Source organism: Oncorhynchus gorbuscha, unplaced genomic scaffold (assembly GCF_021184085.1).
Source record: "Oncorhynchus gorbuscha isolate QuinsamMale2020 ecotype Even-year unplaced genomic scaffold, OgorEven_v1.0 Un_scaffold_1148, whole genome shotgun sequence".
Classification (NCBI taxonomy): domain Eukaryota; kingdom Metazoa; phylum Chordata; class Actinopteri; order Salmoniformes; family Salmonidae; genus Oncorhynchus; species Oncorhynchus gorbuscha.
The window spans coordinates 87,501-109,044 of record NW_025746014.1 but is presented as its reverse complement, the minus strand read 5'-3'; the positions used below and the strand labels follow the sequence as shown (position 1 = coordinate 109,044).

Sequence of the window (21,544 nt, the reverse complement as noted above, 5' to 3'; positions counted from 1 at the left end):
GGATTAAGAGTGATATTAGCCAGCGAACGCCAGGACTACACACACACACACACACACACACACACACACACACACACACACACACACACACACACACACACACACACACACACACACACACACACACACACACACACACACACACACACACACACACACACACACACACACACACACACACACGGGACACTTTGTTCCATTAAATCAAACGGTAGGTTATGTTCTGGAAAGCTTCCTGACCGAGAGAATCTGGAAGTTCCGCTCTGTGTTGTAAACTTACATCTCTGTGTGTGTGTGTGTGTGTGTGTGTGTGTGTGTGTGTGTGTGTGTGTGTGTGTGTGTGTGTGTGTGTGTGTGTGTGTGTGTGTGTGTGTGTGTGTGTGTGTGTGTGTGTGTGTGTGTAGGCCTGGCATCTATCTACTGCTCTCTCTTAAGCCACTGATTTAATCCTTTAACACTCGTCTGTGTGTGTGTGTGTGTGTGCGTGTGCGTGTGCGTGTGCGTGTGCGTGTGCGTGTGTGTGTGTGTGTGTGTGTGTGTGTGTGTGTGTGTGTGTGTGTGTGTGTGCAGCGCTGTTGTGTTGTGTCAGTACGTGGGTGAGATGTGCAGTTTACACGTTGTCACTGTCAGGAAGGCCATTGCTACGGGCAACAGCTAACTGTCACCTCACATCACATTATACACACTACCCCCTGGACAACACAGACTGAGACAGAGAGAGAGACAGAGAGAGAGAGAGAGAGAGAGAGAGAGAGAGAGAGAGAGAGAGAGAGAGAGAGAGAGAGAGAGAGAGAGAGAGACAGAGAGAGAGACAGAGAGAGAGAGAGAGAGAGAGAGAGAGAGAGAGAGAGAGAGAGAGAGAGAGAGAGAGAGACAGAGAGAGAGAGAGAGAGAGAGAGAGAGAGAGAGAGAGAGAGAGAGAGAGAGAGAGAGAGAGAGAGAGAGAGAGAGAGAGAGAGAGAGAGAGAGAGAGAGAGAGAGAGAGAGAGAGAGAGAGAGAGAGAGAGAGAGAGAGAGGGAGAGAGAGAGCGAGACTCACGTTCTGAAGTCTTCTCCCATGAAGCACCTGTTTCTCAGTAGCCCCGCCCACAGCTGCACGCCGACGATGCCGAAGATGAAGAAGACGAAGAAACAGAGGAGCAGGACGTTCCCCAGCATGGGGAGAGTGTCTAGGAGCAGAGTCACCAGGATACGCATACCTACACACAGAAACACACACACATCACTGAGAGATGCATTATGGGAGAGAGAGAGAGAGGAGAGAGAGAGAGAGAGAGAGAGAGAGAGAGAGAGACAGAGAGAGAGAGAGAGAGAGAGTCTAGGAGTAGCAGGGACGTTACCCAGCATGGAGAGAGAGAGAGTCTAGGAGCAGGGACGTTACTCAACATGCAGAGAGAGAGTCTAGGCGCAGGGACGTTACCCAGCATGGAGAGAGAGAGTCTAGGAGTAGCAGGACGTTACCCAGCATGGAGAGAGAGTCTAGGAGTAGCAGGGACATTACCCAGCATGGAGAGAGAGTCTAGGAGCAGGACGTTACCCAGCATGGAGAGAGAGAGAGTCTAGGAGCAGGACGTTACCCAGCATGGAGAGAGAGAGAGTCTAGGAGCAGGGACGTTACCCAGCATGGAGAGAGAGAGAGTCTAGGAGTAGCAGGGACGTTACCCAGCATGGGGAGAGTCTAGGAGTAGGGACGTTACCCAGCATGGAGAGAGAGAGTATAGGAGCAGGGACGTTACCCAGCATGGAGAGAGAATGTCTAGGAGTAGCAGGACATTACCCAGCATGGAGAGAGAGAGTCTAGGAGCAGGGACGTTACCCAGCATGGAGAGAGAGAGTCTAGGAGTAGCAGGGACGTTACCCAGCATGGAGAGGGAGAGAGTCTAGGAGAAGGACGTTACCCATCATGGAGAGAGAGAGTCTAGGAGCAGGGACGTTACCCAGCATGGAGAGAGAGAGGTGTCTAGGAGTAGCAGGGACGTTACCCAGCATGGAGAGAGTCTAGGAGTAGCAGGGACGTTACCCAGCATGGAGAGAGAGAGAGTCTAGGAGTAGCAGGGACATTACCCAGCATGGAGAGGGAGAGAGTCTAGGAAAAGGGACGTTACCCAGCATGGAGAGAGAGAGAGTCTAGGAAAAGGGACGTTACCCAGCATGGAGAGAGAGAGTCTAGGAGCAGGGACGTTACCCAGCATGGAGAGAGAGAGTCTAGGAGTAGCAGGGACGTTACCCAGTATGGAGAGAAAGATTCTAGGAGCAGGGACGTTACCCTGCATGGAGAGAGAGAGTCTAGGAGTAGGGACGTTACCCAGCATGGAGAGAGAGAGTCTAGGAGCAAGGACGTTACCCTGCATGGAGAGAAAGAGTCGAGGAGCAGGACGTTACCCAGCATGGAGAGAGAGAGTCTAGGAGTAGGGACGTTACCCAGCATGGAGAGAGAGAGTCTAGGAGTAGCAGGGACGTTACCCAGCATGGAGAGAGAGAGTCTAGGAGCAGGACGTTACCCAGCATGGAGAGAGAGAGAGTCTAGGAGTAGCAGGGATGTTACCCAGCATGGAGAGAGAGAGTCTAGGAGTAGCAGGGATGTTACCCAGCATGGAGAGAGAGTGTCTAGGAATAGGAGGACGTTACCCAGCATGGAGAGAGAGAGTCTAGGAGCAGGGACGTTACCCAGCATGGAGAGAGAGTCTAGGAGTAGCAGGACGTTACCCAGCATGGAGAGAGAGTGTCTAGGAGTAGGAGGACGTTACCCAGCATGGGGAGAGTCTAGGAGTAGGGACGTTACCCAGCATGGAGAGAGAGAGTATAGGAGCAGGGACGTTACCCAGCATGGAGAGAGAATGTCTAGGAGTAGCAGGACATTACCCAGCATGGAGAGAGAGAGTCTAGGAGCAGGGACGTTACCCAGCATGGAGAGAGAGAGAGTCTAGGAGTAGCAGGGACGTTACCCAGCATGGAGAGGGAGAGAGTCTAGGAGAAGGACGTTACCCATCATGGAGAGAGAGAGTCTAGAAGCAGGGACGTTACCCAGCATGGAGAGAGAGAGGTGTCTAGGAGTAGCAGGGACGTTACCCAGCATGGAGAGAGTCTAGGAGTAGCAGGGACGTTACCCAGCATGGAGAGAGAGAGAGTCTAGGAGTAGCAGGGACGTTACCCAGCATGGAGAGGGAGAGAGTCTAGGAAAAGGGACGTTACCCAGCATGGAGAGAGAGAGTCTAGGAGCAGGGACGTTACCCAGCATGGAGAGAGAGAGGTGTCTAGGAGTAGCAGGGACGTTACCCAGCATGGAGAGAGTCTAGGAGTAGCAGGGACGTTACCCAGCATGGAGAGAGAGAGTCTAGGAGCAGGGACGTTACCCAGCATGGAGAGAGAGTCTAGGAAAAGGGACGTTACCCAGCATGGAGAGAGAGAGTCTAGGAGCAGGGACGTTACCCAGCATGGAGGGAGAGAGTCTAGGAGTAGCAGGGACGTTACCCAGCATGGAGAGAAAGAGTCTAGGAGCAGGGACGTTACCCTGCATGGAGAGAGATAGTCTAGGAGTAGGGACGTTACCCAGCATGGAGAGAGAGAGTCTAGGAGTAGGGACGTTACCCAGCATGGAGAGAGAGAGTCTAGGAGTAGCAGGGACGTTACCCAGCATGGAGAGAGAGAGTCTAGGAGCAGGACGTTACCCAGCATGGAGAGAGAGAGAGTCTAGGAGTAGCAGGGATGTTACCCAGCATGGAGAGAGAGTGTCTAGGAGTAGGAGGACGTTACCCAGCATGGAGAGAGAGAGTCTAGGAGTAGGGACGTTACCCAGCATGGAGAGAGAGAGTCTAGGAGTAGCAGGGCCGTTACCCAGCATGGAGAGAGAGAGTCTAGGAGCAGGACGTTACCCAGCATGGAGAGAGAGAGAGTCTAGGAGTAGCAGGGATGTTACCCAGCATGGAGAGAGAGAGTCTAGGAGCAGGGACGTTACCCAGCATGGAGAGAGAGAGTCTAGGAGGAGCAGGACGTTACCCAGCATGGAGAGAGAGTGTCTAGGAGTAGGAGGACGTTACCCAGCATGGGGAGAGTCTAGGAGTAGGGACGTTACCCAGCATGGAGAGAGAGAGTCTAGGAGCAGGGACGTTACTCAGCATGGAGAGAGAGTCTAGGAGTAGCAGGACGTAACCCAGCATGGAGCGAGAGTGTCTAGGAGTAGGAGGACGTTACCCAGCATGGGGAGAGTCTAGGAGTAGGGACATTACCCAGCATGGAGAGAGAGAGTATAGGAGCAGGGACTTTACCCAGCATGGAGAGAGAGTGTCTAGGAGTAGCAGGACATTACCCAGCATGGAGAGAGAGAGTCTAGGAGCAGGGACGTTACCCAGCATGGAGAGAGAGAGAGTCTAGGAGTAGCAGGGACGTTACCCAGCATGGAGAGAGAGAGAGTCTAGGAGAAGGACGTTACCCACCATGGAGAGAGAGAGTCTAGGAGTAGCAGGGACGTTACCCAGCATGGAGAGAGAGAGTCTAGGAGTAGCAGGGGCATTACCCAGCATGGAGAGAGAGAGTCTAGGAGTAGCAGGGACGTTACCCAGCATGGAGAGAGAGAGTCTAGGAGTAGCAGGGACGTTACCCAGCATGGAGAGAGTCTAGGAGTAGCAGGGACGTTACCCAGCATGGAGAGAGTCTAGGAGTAGCAGGGACGTTACCCAGCATGGAGAGAGAGAGTCTAGGAGTAGCAGGGACGTTACCCTGCATGGAGAGAGAGAGTCTAGGAGTAGCAGGGACGTTACCCAGCATGGAGAGAGTCTAGGAGTAGCAGGGACGTTACCCAGCATGGAGAGAGAGAGTCTAGGAGTAGCAGGGACGTTACCCAGCATGGAGAGAGAGAGTCTAGGAGTAGCAGGGACGTTACCCAGCATGGAGAGAGAGAGTCTAGGACTAGCAGGGACGTTACCCAGCATGGAGAGAGTCTAGAAGTAGCAGGGACGTTGCCCAGCATGGAGAGAGAGAGTCTAGGAGTAGCAGGGACGTTACCCAGCATGGAGAGAGTCTAGGAGTATCAACAATGTTACCCAGCATGGAGAGAGAGTCTGTCTGTCTGTCAACACCTAGAGCCTTTTAAAGTGGAGAGAGTTGAAAGGTCAGACAGAAGAGTTCCTTCAAATGGACAGAGAGGTCAGAACAAGCTGTTCCTGAGACTGGCGCCCGGTGTGTGTGTGTGTGTGTGTGTGTGGAAACAGAAGTGTCTCTTCGTTCTCATTCAGAGTCTGTCTCTGTTGTTTACGGTTCTGTCTGAAACTGAGTTGAAATCCACACACAAACACCAGAATCTAGAACATCCGTCTCTAAACTAGACAATGTCATCCAGCTTAGTGCTGCTTAGACAAACACTGTTGAATGAGGAGAGGAGAGGAGAGGAGAGGAGAGGAGATGGAGAAGAGGAGAGGAGAGGAGAGGAGAGGAGAGGAGAGGATTGGAGAGGAGATGGAGAAGAGGAGAGGAGAGGATTGGAGAGGAATGGAGAGGGGAGGAGAGGAGATGGAGAGGGAGAGGAGAGCAGAGGAGAGAGGGAGGAGATTGGAGAGGAGAGGAGAGGAGAGGAGAGATTGGAGAGGAGAGGAGAAGAGAAGAGAAGAGGAGAGGAGAGGATTGGAGAGGAGATGGAGAAGAGGAGAGGAGAGGATTGGAGAGGAATGGAGAGGGAGGAGAGAGAGAGGAGAGGAGAGGAGAGGAGAGGAGAGGAGAAGAGAAGAGGAGAGGAGAGGAGAGGAGACGATTGGAGAGGAGAGGAGAAGGAGAAGAGAGAAGAGGAGAGGAGAGGAGGAGAGGAGATGGAGAAGAGGAGAGGAGAGGATTGGAGAGGAATGGAGAGGGGAGGAGAGGAGAGGAGAGGAGGAGAAGGAGGAGAGGAGAGGAGAGGAGAGGAGAGGAGAGGAGAGAGGAGAGGAGAGGAGAGGAGAGAGGAGAGGAGAGGAGAGGAGGAGAGGAGTGCAGAGGAGAGGAGAGGAGGGGAGAGGAGAGGAGAGGATTGGAGAGGAGTGGAGTGGAGAGGAGAGGAGAGGAGTGGAGAGGAGAGCAGAGGAGAGCAGGGGAGGGTGGAGAGGAGAGGAGAGGAGAGGAGGAGAGGAGAGAGAGATTGGAGAGGAGATGGAGAAGAGGAGAGGAGAGGATTGGAGAGGAATGGAGAGGGGAGGAGAGGAGAGGAGTGGAAAGGAGAGGAGAGGAGAGGAGAGGAGAGGAGAGGAGGGGAGAGGAGTGGAGAGGAGAGGAGAGGAGAGGAGTGGAGAGGAGAGGGAGAGAGGAGAGGAGAGGAGAGGATTGGAGAGGAGATGGAGAAGAGGAGAGGAGAGGAGATGGAGGAGAGGATTGGAGAGGAGATGGAGAAGAGGAGAGGAGAGGATTGGAGAGGAGATGGAGAAGAGGAGAGGAGAGGATTGGAGAGGAGATGGAGAAGTGGAGAGGAGAGGAGAGGAGAGCGAGAGGAGTGGAGAGGAGAGCAGAGGAGAGGAGAGGAGAGGATTGGAGAGGAGTGGAGAGCAATGGAGAGGGGAGGAGAGGGGAAGAAGAGGAGAGGAGTGGAGAGGAGAGGAGTGGAAAGGAGAGGAGAGAAGAGGAGAGGAGAGAGAGGAGTGGAGATGGAGAAGAGGAGTGGAAAGGAGAGGAGAGAAGAGGAGAGGAGCAGTTACTGAAACAGATTGAGAGCTAGACAGAGAGAGGATACCAACTGTATAATGATTTATGACAGTGTTTGGATTGAGAGGCCCATACACACTAACACACACACACGCTAACTCAGACACTCTAACACACTCACCCCTTATCCCAGAAAGAGGGGTGATCACTCAACCTGTGTGTGTGTGTGTGTGTGTGTGTGTGTGTGTGTGTGTGTGTGTGTGTGCGTGCGTGCGTGCGTGCGTGCGTGCGTGCGTGTGTGTGTGTGTGTGTGTGTAGGTTGTGTGTGTCATTGTGTAGGTTGTGTGTGTCATTGTGTAGGTTGTGTGTGTCATTGTGTAGGTTGTGTGTGTCATTGTGTAGGTTGTGTGTGTCAGGTACGAGGGGCAGGGGAACAGTGGGTTACCGTAATCGACATCCACGATGCCCCGGGGGAACAGTGGGTTACCGTAATCGACACAATGCCCCAGGGGAACAGTGGGTTACCGTAATCGACACGCTGCCCCAGGGGAACAGTGGGTTACCGTAATCGACACGACGCCCCAGGGGAACGATGGGTTACCGTAATCGACATCCGTGGCGCCCCGGGGGAACAGTGGGTTACCGTAATCGACAGGACGCCCCAGGGGAACAGTGGGTTACCGTAATCGACATCCACGATGCCCCGGGGGAACAGTGGGTTACCGTAATCGACATCCGTGGCGCCCCGGGGGAACGGTGGGTTACCGTAATCGACATCCACAACGCCCCAGGGGAACAGTGGGTTACCGTAATCGACATCCATGATGCCCCGGGGGAACAGTGGGTTACCGTAATCGACATCCACGGCGCCCCGGGGGAACGGTGGGATACCGTAATCGACATCCACGATGCCCCGGGGGAACAGTGGGTTACCGTAATCGACATCCACGATGCCCCAGGGGAACGATGGGTTACCGTAATCGACATCCGTGGCGCCCCGGGGGAACAGTGGGTTACCGTAATCGACACAACGCCCCAGGGGAACAGTGGGTTACCGTAATCGACATCCACAATGCCCCGGGGGAACAGTGGGTTACCGTAATCGACACGCTGCCCCAGGGGAACAGTGGGTTACCGTAATCGACACGACGCCCCAGGGGAACGATGGGTTACCGTAATCGACATCCGTGGCGCCCCGGGGGAACAGTGGGTTACCGTAATCGACAGGACGCCCCAGGGGAACAGTGGGTTACCGTAATCGACATCCACGATGCCCCGGGGGAACAGTGGGTTACCGTAATCGACATCCACGGCGCCCCGGGGGAACAGTGGGATACCGTAATCGACATCCACGATGCCCCGGGGGAACAGTGGGTTACCGTAATCGACATCCACGATGCCCCAGGGGAACGATGGGTTACCGTAATCGACATCCGTGGCGCCCCGGGGGAACAGTGGGTTACCGTAATCGACACAACGCCCCCAGGGGAACAGTGGGTTACCGTAATCGACATCCACAATGCCCCGGGGGAACAGTGGGTTACCGTAATCGACATCCGTGGCGCGCCGGGGGAACGGTGGGTTACCGTAATCGACATCCACAACGCCCCAGGGGAACAGTGGGTTACCGTAATCGACATCCATGATGCCCCAGGGGAACAGTGGGTTACCGTAATCGACATCCACGATGCCCCAGGGGAACGGTGGGTTACCGTAATCGAAACGATGCCCCAGGGGAACGATGGGTTACCGTAATCGACACGACGCCCCAGGGGAACGTTGGGATAACCGCCGTTGCTCAAGGGGGTCGAGAACCACAGGATTTATAGGCTGTAAAAACAAGGACAGGGTAGTGTGTGTACTCACTAGGGACTCTGTTGATTGCCCGGAGTGGCCGCAGAACGCGTACAGTCCTGATAGCTGACAGACTGGCGTTGTGTCCGTCCAGAGAATACTCCATCATCCTACAGGACAGAGAGAGAGAGGTCGCACACATTAAAATAGATATTCACCTTGTACCGCCCGACCTAGGTTCACACAGAGGTCACACAGGGGTCAGAGTTAGCTGGTCTGGGAACCAGAAATAGTGGTGGTACCGTGAACCGGTAAAAGATTAGACCATCACAAAGATAACCTTTTGGTTTACACCTTTGAAGTTCAGGCAGAGAAACAGTTTGACGTCCATGTAGGACACATGGAGTCTATTATAATATTAACTGAAGTCTGGACACTGACTGTAGGTCTCATGTAGTCTATTATAATAGTAACTGAAGTCTGGACACTGACTGTAGGTCTCATGTAGTCTATTATAATATTAACTGAAGTCTGGACACTGACTGTAGGTCTCATGTAGTCTATTATAATAGTAACTGAAGTCTGGACACTGACTGTAGGTCTCATGTAGTCTATTATAATATTAACTGAAGTCTGGACACTGACTGTAGGTCTCATGTAGTCTATTATAATATTAACTGAAGTCTGGACACTGACTGTAGGTCTCATGTAGTCTATTATAATAGTAACTGAAGTCTGGACACTGACTGTAGGTCTCATGTAGTCTATTATAATATTAACTGAAGTCTGGACACTGACTGTAGTCTATTATAATAGTAACTGAAGTCTGGACACTGACTGTAGGTCTCATGTAGTCTATTATAATAGTAACTGAAGTCTGGACACTGACTGTAGGTCTCATGTAGTCTATTATAATATTAACTGAAGTCTGGACACTGACTGTAGGTCTCATGTAGTCTATTATAATATTAACTGAAGTCTGGACACTGACTGTAGGTCTCATGTAGTCTATTATAATAGTAACTGAAGTCTGGACACTGACTGTAGGTCTCATGTAGTCTATTATAATAGTAACTGTAGTCTGGACACTGACTGTAGGTCTCATGTAGTCTATTATAATATTAACTGAAGTCTGGACACTGACTGTAGGTCTCATGTAGTCTATTATAATAGTAACTGAAGTCTGGACACTGACTGTAGTCTATTATAATAGTAACTGAAGTCTGGACACTGACTGTAGGTCTCATGTAGTCTATTATAATAGTAACTGAAGTCTGGACACTGACTGTAGGTCTCATGTAGTCTATTATAATATTAACTGAAGTCTGGACACTGACTGTAGGTCTCATGTAGTCTATTATAATATTAACTGAAGTCTGGACACTGACTGTAGTCTATTATAATAGTAACTGAAGTCTGGACACTGACTGTAGGTCTCATGTAGTCTATTATAATAGTAACTGAAGTCTGGACACTGACTGTAGGTCTCATGTATCTATTATAATATTAACTGAAGTCTGGACACTGACTGTAGGTCTCATGTAGTCTATTATAATATTAACTGAAGTCTGGACACTGACTGTAGGTCTCATGTAGTCTATTATAATAGTAACTGAAGTCTGGACACTGACTGTAGGTCTCATGTAGTCTATTATAATATTAACTGTAGTCTGGACACTGACTGTAGGTCTCATGTAGTCTATTATAATATTAACTGAAGTCTGGACACTGACTGTAGGTCTCATGTAGTCTATTATAATAGTAACTGAAGTCTGGACACTGACTGTAGGTCTCATGTAGTCTATTATAATATTAACTGAAGTCTGGACACTGACTGTAGGTCTCATGTAGTCTATTATAATATTAACTGAAGTCTGGACACTGACTGTAGTCTATTATAATATTAACTGAAGTCTGGACACTGACTGTAGGTCTCATGTAGTCTATTATAATAGTAACTGAAGTCTGGACACTGACTGTAGGTCTCATGGAGTCTATTATAATAGTAACTGAAGTCTGGACACTGACTGTAGGTCTCATGTAGTCTATTATAATAGTAACTGAAGTCTGGACACTGACTGTAGGTCTCATGTAGTCTATTATAATATTAACTGAACCAGTATCTGGACACTGACTGTAGTCTATTATAATAGTAACTGAAGTCTGGACACTGACTGTAGGTCTCATGTAGTCTATTATAATAGTAACTGAAGTCTGGACACTGACTGTAGGTCTCATGTAGTCTATTATAATATTAACTGTAGTCTGGACACTGACTGTAGTCTATTATAATAGTAACTGAAGTCTGGACACTGACTGTAGGTCTATTATAATAGTAACTGTAGTCTGGACACTGACTGTAGGTCTCATGTAGTCTATTATAATAGTAACTGAAGTCTGGACACTGACTGTAGGTCTCATGTAGTCTATTATAATATTAACTGAAGTCTGGACACTGACTGTAGGTCTCATGTAGTCTATTATAATAGTAACTGAAGTCTGGACACTGACTGTAGGTCTCATGTAGTCTATTATAATAGTAACTGAAGTCTGGACACTGACTGTAGGTCTCATGTAGTCTATTATAATATTAACTGAAGTCTGGACACTGACTGTAGGTCTCATGTAGTCTATTATAATAGTAACTGAAGTCTGGACACTGACTGTAGTCTATTATAATAGTAACTGAAGTCTGGACACTGACTGTAGGTCTCATGTAGTCTATTATAATATTAACTGTAGTCTGGACACTGACTGTAGGTCTCATGTAGTCTATTATAATAGTAACTGAAGTCTGGACACTGACTGTAGGTCTCATGTAGTCTATTATAATATTAACTGAAGTCTGGACACTGACTGTAGGTCTCATGTAGTCTATTATAATATTAACTGTAGTATGGACACTGACTGTAGTCTATTATAATAGTAACTGTAGTCTGGATACTGACTGTAGGTCTCATGTAGTCTATTATAGTATTAACTGAAGTCTGGACACTGACTGTAGGTCTCATGTAGTCTATTATAATATTAACTGAAGTCTGGACACTGACTGTAGGTCTCATGTAGTCTATTATAATATTAACTGAAGTCTGGACACTGACTGTAGGTCTCATGTAGTCTATTATAGTATTAACTGTAGTCTGGACACTACTGTAGGTCTGCCACATGTAGTCTATTATAATAGTAACTGAAGTCTGGACACTGACTGTAGGTCTCATGTAGTCTATTATAATATTAACTGTAGTCTGGACACTGACTGTAGGTCTCATGTAGTCTATTATAATATTAACTGAAGTCTGGACACTGACTGTAGGTCTCATGTAGTCTATTATAATAGTAACTGAAGTTTGGACACTGACTGTAGGCTACCTGCTGTAGACCACGCCTTCATTCTTGACTGAAGTCTGACAGTAGGCTGTGCTGGTTATAATACGCCTGATTCTACTGACACTGACGCTCTAACCAGTAGGCTACCTGCTGGTTGACCACGCCTTCATTCTACTGACTACCAACGCTCTAACCAGTAGGCTACCTGCTGGTTGACCACGCCTTCATTCTACTGACTACCAACGCTCTAACCAGTAGGCTACCTGCTGGTTGACCACGCCTTCATTCTACTGACTACCAACGCTCTAACCAGTAGTAGTAATAGTCTGACCACGTCTTTATTCTACTGATTTATGACGACGATCATTCCAGTGAATAGGGTTTCATTTAGTATTCTAGACCATCAAGTAGGCTGACGACATGTAGCCTGCCACCAGTATCTGTGCTTTAGAATCAAGTAGGATGTTGACATGTAGCCTGCCACCAGTATCTGTGTTTTAGAATCAAGTAGGATGTTGACATGTAGCCTGCCACCAGTATCTGTGCTTTAGAATCAAGTAGGCTGCCACCAGTATCTGTGCTTTAGAATCAAGTAGGATGTTGACATGTAGCCTGTCACCAGTATCTGTGCTTTAGAATCAAGTAGGATGTTGACATGTAGCCTGCCACCAGTATCTGTGCTTTAGAATTAAGTAGGATGTTGACATGTAGCCTGCCACCTGTATCTGTGCTTTAGAATCAAGTAGTCTAATTACATGTAGCCTGCCACCAGTATCTGTGCTTTAGAATCAAGTAGGATGTTGACATGTAGCCTGTCACCTGTATCTGTGCTTTAGAATCAAGTAGTCTAATGACATGTAGCCTGCCACCAGTATCTGTGCTTTAGAATCAAGTAGGATGTTGACATGTAGCCTGCCACCTGTATCTGTGCTTTAGAATCAAGTAGGCTAACGACATGTAGCCTGCCACCAGTATCTGTGCTTTAGAATCAAGTAGAATGTTGACATGTAGCCTGCCACCAGTATCTGTGCTTTAGAATCAAGTAGGATGTTGACATGTAGCCTGTCGCCAGTATCTGTGCTTTAGAATCAAGTAGGATGTTGACATGTAGCCTGCCACCTGTATCTGTGCTTTAGAATCAAGTAGGCTAACGACATGTAGCCTGCCACCAGTATCTGTGCTTTAGAATCAAGTAGGATGTTGACATGTAGCCTGCCACCAGTATCTGTGCTTTAGAATCAAGTAGGCTGACAACATGTAGCCAGTATCTGTGCTTTAGAATCAAGTAGAATGTTGACATGTAGCCTGCCACCAGTATCTGTGCTTTAGAATCAAGTAGGCTGCCACCAGTATCTGTGCTTTAGAATCAAGTAGACTGCCACCAGTATCTGTGCTTTAGAATCAAGTAGGCTGTCGCCAGTATCTGTGCTTTAGAATCAAGTAGGATATTGACATGTAGCCTGCCACCAGTATCTGTGCTTTAGCGATGGAACTATCTTCATTGACTCTCGTTACGGCCTGTACGAACTTCCTTAAAAAACAGGGCACTGAATAAACATCTGAAACAATATCTATTTCTACACCAGCCAATCACTCACCTGCCAGGATGACAGACAGCACCTGACCTCACTGCCTCTCACAGGAAGTCAACATCTGAAACAATATCTATTTCTACACCAGCCAATCACTCACCTGCCAGGATAACAGACAGCACCTGACCTCACTGCCTCTCACAGGAAGTCAACAACTGAAACCATGTCTATTTCTGCTCCAGCCAATCACTCACCTGCCAGGATAACAGACAGCACCTGACCTCACTACTGTCATGACATTGGCCTGGGGGGTAGGTTTATGACAGTCATAAATACCTCTCCCCTCCTTTTATCCTCTCTCTGCCCTACTGATGTGACATTTGGAAAAAAATCCCTTGATTAACATAGGAGATTCTGGGAACATCAGAAGGTGGGGGAAATTAACTATATTCTGGTAATCCAACCAATGGAACATATGCGTTGGTACTTAATGAATATGATGTCAGTTCGGTTGTCATCTGAGACATTCTCATCAATGATAGGATGACATAAAAGTCTGCACATTGTAGTTATCAGATTCACATGGAATTGTTGTTCAATTTAAATGTTTGAATGTGAAATTATTGGTGAAAAGATTCAATTTAATTTTAGCTTCCAAATGAGAGATTTGGTTTTTCATAAGGTACGGGCTCTGCTCAGTCAGTGAATCATAAGGTACGGGCTCTGCTCAATCAGTGAATCATAAGGTACGGGCTCTGCTCAATCAGTGAATCATAAGGTACGGGCTCTGCTCAATCAGTGAATCATAAGGTACGGGCTCTGCCCAATCAGTGAATCATAATGTACGGGCTCTGCTGAATCAGTGAATCATAAGGTACGGGCTCTGCCCAATCAGTGAATCATAAGGTACGGGCTCTGCCCAATCAGTGAATCATAAGGTGCGGGCTCTGCTCAATCAGTGAATCATAAGGTACGGGCTCTGGGCTCTGGGCTCTGCTCAATCAGTGAATCATAAGGTACGGGCTCTGCTCAATCAGTGAATCATAAGGTACGGGCTCTGCCCAATCAGTGAATCATAAGGTACGGGCTCTGCTGAATCAGTGAATCATAAGGTACGGGCTCTGCCCAATCAGTGAATCATAAGGTACGGGCTCTGCCCAATCAGTGAATCATAAGGTACGGGTGAATCATAATAACCTCAATCAGTGAATCATAAGGTATGGGCTCTGCCCAATCAGTGAATCATAAGGTCAGGGCTCTGCCCAATCAGTGAATCATAAGGTACGGGCTCTGCTGAATCAGTGAATCAGTGAATCAGTGAATCATAAGTACTGGCTCTGCTGAATCAGTGAATCATAAGGTACGGGCTCTGCCCAATCAGTGAATCATAAGGTACGGGCTCTGCTCAATCAGTGAATCATAAGGTACGGGCTCTGCTCAATCAGTGAATCATAAGGTACGGGCTCTGCTGAATCAGTGAATCATAAGGTACGGGCTCTGCCCAATCAGTGAATCATAAGGTACGGGCTCTGCTCAATCAGTGAATCATAAGGTACAGGCTCTGCTCAATCAGTGAATCATAAGGTACGGGCTCTGCCTCTGTGAAGAGACATGGGTTATAAAGTCGCTCTGGATAAGAGCGTCTGCTAAATGACTTAAATGTAAATGTAAATGTAAACTATGAAAACACACCCTTCTCCCTCCACTATATAAAGCCTTGACAACAATATAACCTCCTGTTCCGGATACATTAGGATGATGATCCGATGTCAGAATGGTTCAGATATTTAACTACAGAACGAAGCCAACCTCAGTGGGAGCTTTGGTTGCGAATGGTATGAACTTTGAACTCTTATTTACAACAGAAGTGATACCTCCTAGCCGTTGAGTTAGCAACAGCAGCTGCAAACGTGGGCTAGGAAAGAATAGACAGAGTATCCCGTCTCCCACACAACAATGTTACTACAACGTATCCAATTTACCAGCAGAGACATTCTTCAAAGGACAAAGGACTCTGTTGGGCAACAAGGCCTTCCACCTACCATCAACCTACTGAAGCGCAGCTCAGAGTAAATATTTACTGCATTTTCCTTTTCCAAATGGGCGGTAATTTAGAATGCATAAGACCCTGTATTTACGATAGAGACATCGGTTCTCCCTTTGTTCCTCAGTCTTCCCACTCTTTCACTCAAACCTAGCCCCCTTTTCCTTTGTGTAACAAGCTGTCATATCTGTTCCGCCCGCTAGGGACATTTTCCTTTATGACGTAATTTGTAATCAAGGTATGATTCATTCTGTGTATATGTAATTCTGTGTGATTAGTTAGGTATTTATTACATAAATAATTAAACCCAATTTTGTATTGCTGATTCAACTTGTTAGCCAGGGTTCGTGCAGATAACCAAGAATTTACAATTTTCAGATGTGACAAGAAATAAGGTGACGATTAATATTGACTGCTATTGACGTAAAAAAATTACTAGGTCATTAAGAGTTTATTGGGAAGATAACAGCTCTATAAATATTATTTTGTGGTGCTCCGACTTTCTAGTTAATTACATTATTACATGATTAGCTCAATCAGGTAATATTAATTACAGAGAAATGATTTTTTAGAATAGCATGACATATCACTTAATCCGGCATACCCAAAGACACGACACAGCCTCTCACAGGACAGGAAGTCAACAACTGAAACAATGGCTATTTCTGCACCAGCCAAACAGGAAGTCAACAACAGCTCAATTCATTTTCGATCTTGAAGAGGCATTTTTTTCAGTTGTTATTTCTTATTTCTATTTATTTTAGACCTGTTTTGGAAGTAGCTACCGGCCGTAAACAGGAGTACGTGACGATAGTAGCTCAGCCAAACTCCACATTTGGTGACTACCGAGCGGCATTACGACAGTGTAACGTTGTCTAATAGGGGGAGGTTTTGAATCGGTGCTTCCTCGGGCCATCAGACAGGTCATATGCTCATCGTCGACATCTCTAAAAGCACAGATACCGGGGGCACGTTTAGTCTACATCTCTAAAAGCACAGATACCGGGGGCACGTTGTGTCTACATCTCTAAAAGCACAGATACCGGGGGCACGTTTAGTCTACATCTCTAAAAGCACAGATACCGGGGGCACGTTGTGTCTACATCTCTAAAAGCACAGATACCGGGGGGCACGTTGTGTCTACATCTCTAAAAGCACAGATACCGGGGGGCACGTTTAGTCGACATCTCTAAAAGCACAGATACCGGGGGGCACGTTGTGTCTACATCTCTAAAAGCATAGATACCGGGGGCACGTTTAGTCTACAGACACGTTGAACAACAAATAGCGATACCAAATGTTGGGATTTATAAGAAGAAAAATATCTACATGAGGTTTACTATTTATATATATACAGTGGGGAGAACAAGTATTTGATACACTGTCGATTTTGCAGGTTTTCCTACTTACAAAGCATGTAGAGGTCTGTCATTTGTATCATAGGTACACTTCAACTGTGTGAGACAGACTCTAAAACAAAAATTCAGAAAATCACACTGTAGGATTTTAAATAATTCATTTGCATTGAACTTTGGTCTAACTCCTTGTGCTCTGGATCTTCTCTGGAAAAACCTTATTTTAGTATTAGTATTATAGTAAATATCTACATGAGGTTTACTATATATATATATATATATGTTGTGGTTCCTGTCCAGGTTAAGCATCCTTACACTTTCTGGTGTTTGATATGTCAGTGCCCTGCTGGATGATGGGATTATTTTAGAGGGGATGAACGGAGTCTTTAAGGAAGGTTTTGTTTGACGATCGGATGAAAACGTTATAACTGTTTCTGCTTAGATGGTACGTCACATAAAAATATATATTAAAAGGGGGAAAGACATCTTTACTAAAGACCTGAACATCAACCCTCTCCGACCCTAAAGAACTGAACATCAACCCCCTCAGACCCATCAACCCCCTCAGACCCTAAAGACCTGAACATCAACATCAGACCCTAAAGACCCATCAACCCCCTCAGACCCTAAAGACCTGAACATCAACCCCCTCAGACCCATCAAAGACCTGAACATCAACCCCCTCAGACCCTAAAGACCTGAACATCAACCCCCTCAGACCCATCAACCCCCTCAGACCCTAAAGACCTGAACATCAACCCCCTCAGACCCATCAACCCCCTCAGACCCTAAAGACCTGAACATCAACCCCCTCAGACCCATCAAACCCCCTCAGACCCTAAAGACCTGAACATCAACCCCTCAGACCCTAAAGACCTGAACATCAACCCCTCAGACCCTAAAGACCTGAACATCAACCCCTCAGACCCATCAACCCCCTCAGACCCTAAAGACCTGAACATCAACCCCCTCAGACCCTAAAGACCTGAACATCAACCCCTCAGACCCTAAAGACCTGAACATCAACCCCTCAGACCCATCAACCCCCTCAGACCCTAAAGACCTGAACATCAACCCTATCAGACCCTAAAGACCTGAACATCAACCCCCTCAGACCCATCAACCCCTCAGACCCTAAAGACCTGAACATCAACCCCCTCAGACCCTAAAGACCTGAACATCAACCCCTCAGACCCATCAACCCCTCAGACCCTAAAGACCTGAACATCAACCCTATCAGACCCTAAAGACCTGAACATCAACCCCTCAGACCCATCAACCCCCTCAGACCCTAAAGACCTGAACATCAACCCCCTCAGACCCTAAAGACCTGAACATCAACCCCCTCAGACCCATCAACCCCCTCAGACCCTAAAGACCTGAACATCAACCCCCTCAGACCCTAAAGACCTGAACATCAACCCCCTCAGACCCTAAAGACCTGAACATCAACCCCTCAGACCCATCAACCCTATCAGACCCTAAAGACCTGAACATCAACACTCAGACCCTAAAGACCTGAACATCAACCCCTCAGACCCTAAAGACCTGAACATCAACCCCTCAGACCCATCAACCCCTCAGACCCTAAAGACATGAACATCAACCCCTCAGACCCTAAAGACCTGAACATCAACCCCTCAGACCCTAAAGACCTGAACATCAACCCCCTCAGACCCATCAACCCCTCAGACCCTAAAGACCTGAACATCAACCCCCTCAGACCCTAAAGACCTGAACATCAACCCCTCAGACCCATCAACCCCCTCAGACCCTAAAGACCTGACATCAACCCCCTCAGACCCTAAAGACCTGAACATCAACCCCCAGACCCATCAACCCCCTCAGACCCTAAAGACCTGAACATCAACCCTATCAGACCCTAAAGACAACCCCCTGAACCCATCAACCCCTCAGACCCTAAAGACCTGAACATCAACCCCCTCAGACCCTAAAGACCTGAACATCAACCCCTCAGACCCTAAAGACCTGAACATCAACCCCCTCAGACCCATCAACCCCCTCAGACCCTAAAGACCTGAACATCAACCCCCTCAGACCCTAAAGACCTGAACATCAACCCCCTCAGACCTATAGACCTGAACATCAACCCCTCAGACCCTAAAGACCTGAACATCAGACCCAAAGACCTGAACATCAACCCCTCAGACCCTAAAGACCTGAACATCAACCCCCTCAGACCCTAAAGACCTGAACATCAACCCCCTCAGACCCTAAAGACCTGAACATCAACCCCTCAGACCCTAAAGACCTGAACATCAACCCCCTCAGACCCTAAAGACCTGAACATCAACCCCTCAGACCCTAAAGACCTGAAACATCAACCCCCAGACCCATCAACCCCCTCAGACCCAAAGACCTGAACATCAACCCCCTCAGACCCATCAACCCTATCAGACCCTGAACATCAACCCCCTCAGACCCTAAAGACCTGAACATCAACCCCCTCAGACCCTAAAGACCCATCAACAGACCCCCCCTCAGACCCTAAAGACCTGAACATCAACCCCCTCAGACCCATCAACCCCCTCAGACCCTAAAGACCTGAACATCAACCCCCTCAGACCCTAAAGACTGAACATCAACCCCTCAGACCCTAAAGACCTGAACATCAACCCCCTCAACCCCCTCAGACCCTAAAGACCTGAACATCAACCCCCTCAGACCCTAAAGACCTGAACATCAACCCCCTCAGACCCATCAACCCCCTCAGACCCTAAAGACCTGAACATCAACCCCCTCAGACCCTAAAGACCTGAACATCAACCCCCTCAGACCCTAAAGACCTGAACATCAACCCCCTCAGACCCTAAAGACCATCAACCCCCTCAGACCCTAAAGACCTGAACATCAACCCCTCAGACCCTAAAGACCTGAACATCAACCCCTCAGACCCAAAGACCTGAACATCAACCCCCTCAGACCCTAAAGACCTGAACATCAACCCCCCTAAAGACCCATCAACCCCCTCAGACCCTAAAGACCTGAACATCAACCCCCTCAGACCCTAAAGACCTGAACATCAACCCCCTCAGACCCTAAAGACCCATCAAAGAGCAGACCCTAAAGACCTGAACATCAACCCCCTCAGACCCATCAACCCCCTCAGACCCTAAAGACCTGAACATCAACCCCTCAGACCCTAAAGACCTGAACATCAACCCCCTCAGACCCTAAAGACCTGAACATCACCCCTAAAGACCTGAACATCAACCCCCTCAGACCCTAAAGACCTGAACATCAACCCCTCAGACCCTAAAGACCTGAACATCAACCCCCTCAGACCCTAAAGACCTGAACATCAACCCCTCAGACCCTAAAGACCCATCAACCCCCTCAGACCCATCAACCATCAAACCCTAAAGACCTGAACATCAACCCCCTCAGACCCATAAAGACCTGAACATCAACCCCCTCAGACCCTAAAGACCTGAACATCAACCCCCTCAGACCCAAAGACCTGAACATCAACCCCCTCAGACCCAAAGACCTCAAACCCCCTCAGACCTAAAGACCCATCAACCCCTCAGACAAAGACCTGAACATCAACCCCCTCAGACCCTAAAGACCTGAACATCAACCCCTCAGACCCATCAACCCCTCAGACCCTAAAGACCTGAACATCAACCCCCTCATCAACCCCTCAGACCCATCAACCCTCAGACCCTAAAGACCTGAACATCAACCCCTCAGACCCAAAGACCCATCAACCCCCTCAGACCCTAAAGACCTGAACATCAACCCCCTCAGACCCTAAAGACCTCAGACCCTAAAGAACTGAACATCAACCCCCTCAGACCCAAAGACCTCATCAACCCCCTCAGACCCTAAAGACCTGAACATCAACCCCCAGACCCTAAAGACCCATCAACCCCCTCAGACCCTAAAGACCTGAACATCAACCCCCTCAGACCCTAAAGACCTGAACATCAACCCCTCAGACCCTAAAGACCTGAACATCAACCCCCCCATCAACCCCCTCAGACCCTCAAAGACCTGAACATCAACCCCTCAGACCCTAAAGACCTGAACATCAACCCCAGACCCTAAAGACCTGAACATCAACCCCCTCAGACCCTAAAGAACTGAACATCAACCCCCAGACCCATCAACCCCTCAGACCCTAAAGACCTGAACATCAACCCCCTCAGACCCATCAACCCCCTCAGACCCTAAAGACCTGAACATCAACCCCCTCAGACCCTAAAGACCTGAACATCAACCCCTCAGACCCTAAAGACCTGAACATCAACCCCCTCAGACCCTAAAGACCTGAACATCAACCCCTCAGACCCATCAACCAACCCCCTCAGACCCTAAAGACATGAACATCAACCCCCTCAGACCCTAAAGACCTGAACATCAACCCCTCAGACCCTAAAGACCTGAACATCAACCCCCTCAGACCCTAAAGACCTGAACATCAACCCCAGACCCTCAGACCCATCAACCCCCTGACATCAACCCCTCAGACCCTAAAGACATCAACCCCTCAGACCCTAAAGACCTGAACATCAACCCCCTCAGACCCTAAAGACCTGAACATCAACCCCCTCAGACCCATCAACCCCTGAACATCAACCCCCTCAGACCCTAAAGACCTGAACATCAACCCCTCAGACCCTAAAGACCTGAACATCAACCCCCAGACCCATCAACCCCCTCAGACCCTAAAGACCTGAACATCAACCCCCTCAGACCCTAAAGACCTGAACATCAACCCCCTCAGACCCATCAACCCCTCAGACCCTAAAGACCTGAACATCAACCCCTCAGACCCTAAAGACCTGAACATCAACCCCCTCAGACCCTAAAGACCTGAACATCAACCCCCTCAGACCCTAAAGACAACATCAACACCCCCCTCAGAC

The 21,544-nt window shown here is 48.3% G+C and overlaps 1 protein-coding gene across 1 annotated transcript in view; it reads right to left on the bottom strand.

The window, feature by feature from the left end:
- The window catches only part of LOC124021622 (voltage-dependent T-type calcium channel subunit alpha-1H-like), a 150,231-nt gene that overhangs the window by 82,284 nt on the left and 46,403 nt on the right, over nucleotides 1-21,544 (bottom strand). The window contains exons 5-6 of the mRNA XM_046336759.1: nucleotides 8,467-8,564; nucleotides 1,040-1,199 (exon numbers count right to left, since the gene is read on the bottom strand). Coding sequence (XP_046192715.1) covers nucleotides 1,040-1,199; nucleotides 8,467-8,564 — 258 coding nt within the window. The remainder of the gene's footprint in view (nucleotides 1-1,039; nucleotides 1,200-8,466; nucleotides 8,565-21,544) is intronic.